This window comes from Gekko japonicus, unplaced genomic scaffold (genome assembly GCF_001447785.1).
Source record: "Gekko japonicus isolate JY-2015 unplaced genomic scaffold, Gekko_japonicus_V1.1 scaffold986, whole genome shotgun sequence".
Classification (NCBI taxonomy): Eukaryota; Metazoa; Chordata; class Lepidosauria; order Squamata; family Gekkonidae; genus Gekko; species Gekko japonicus.
In genome coordinates this window covers 246,691-247,200 of record NW_015164700.1, presented here as the reverse complement: position 1 = coordinate 247,200, position 510 = coordinate 246,691, and the positions used below count along the sequence as shown (strand labels likewise).

Genomic DNA, 510 nt, shown 5'->3' with positions numbered 1-510 from the left:
GGGGGGGGTCCCTGCATCGAGTTGGGCTGGTGAGTCAGGCGGAAAGTGCCGGGACCAAGAGTGGCCCGGGGATCCCGCATGCAGCCCGATCCGAAGGAGGTGTACACGGACGTCAATGGGGCTTACCCCCGGGTAAGTCGGTGTGCCTCGACGGGGGACTCGCGTCGGCTCCACGGCCGAGGCTGGCGGTACTTACAACGAGGGTGCGGGAGCCAAAAGGGTGGCAGAGACGCCTGAAGCCCGGCAGGTCCGTTCGGGAGGGCTTTCCGGGCCAGCCGCCGTCGCTGCCCTCCTCGGGCTCCTCGGGGAGCCGTCCAGTCGGGCCGCCCCGTGTCCCTTGCCCTGGCCCGGACGCCCCCGCACGCCCCGCTGCCACCCCCCCCATCCAGTCGGCTCCTCTGCCGGGCTCCTGCGACAGGGCGGGAGGGCCCCTTTGGAAAGGCCACCCGGGAGGAAGCCGGAGTGGATAAAAGCGAGGGAGAGGGGGGGGCTCCTTGGTGAGGGGGGGCA

The 510-nt window shown here is 71.4% G+C and overlaps 1 protein-coding gene across 1 annotated transcript in view; it reads left to right on the top strand.

Moving 5' to 3' along the window:
• Nucleotides 1-78: 78 nt before the first annotated feature.
• The window catches only part of C1QL2 (complement component 1, q subcomponent-like 2), a 7,059-nt gene continuing 6,627 nt past the window's right edge, over nt 79-510 (top strand). The window contains exon 1 of the mRNA XM_015409500.1: nt 79-188. Coding sequence (XP_015264986.1) covers nt 79-188 — 110 coding nt within the window. The remainder of the gene's footprint in view (nt 189-510) is intronic.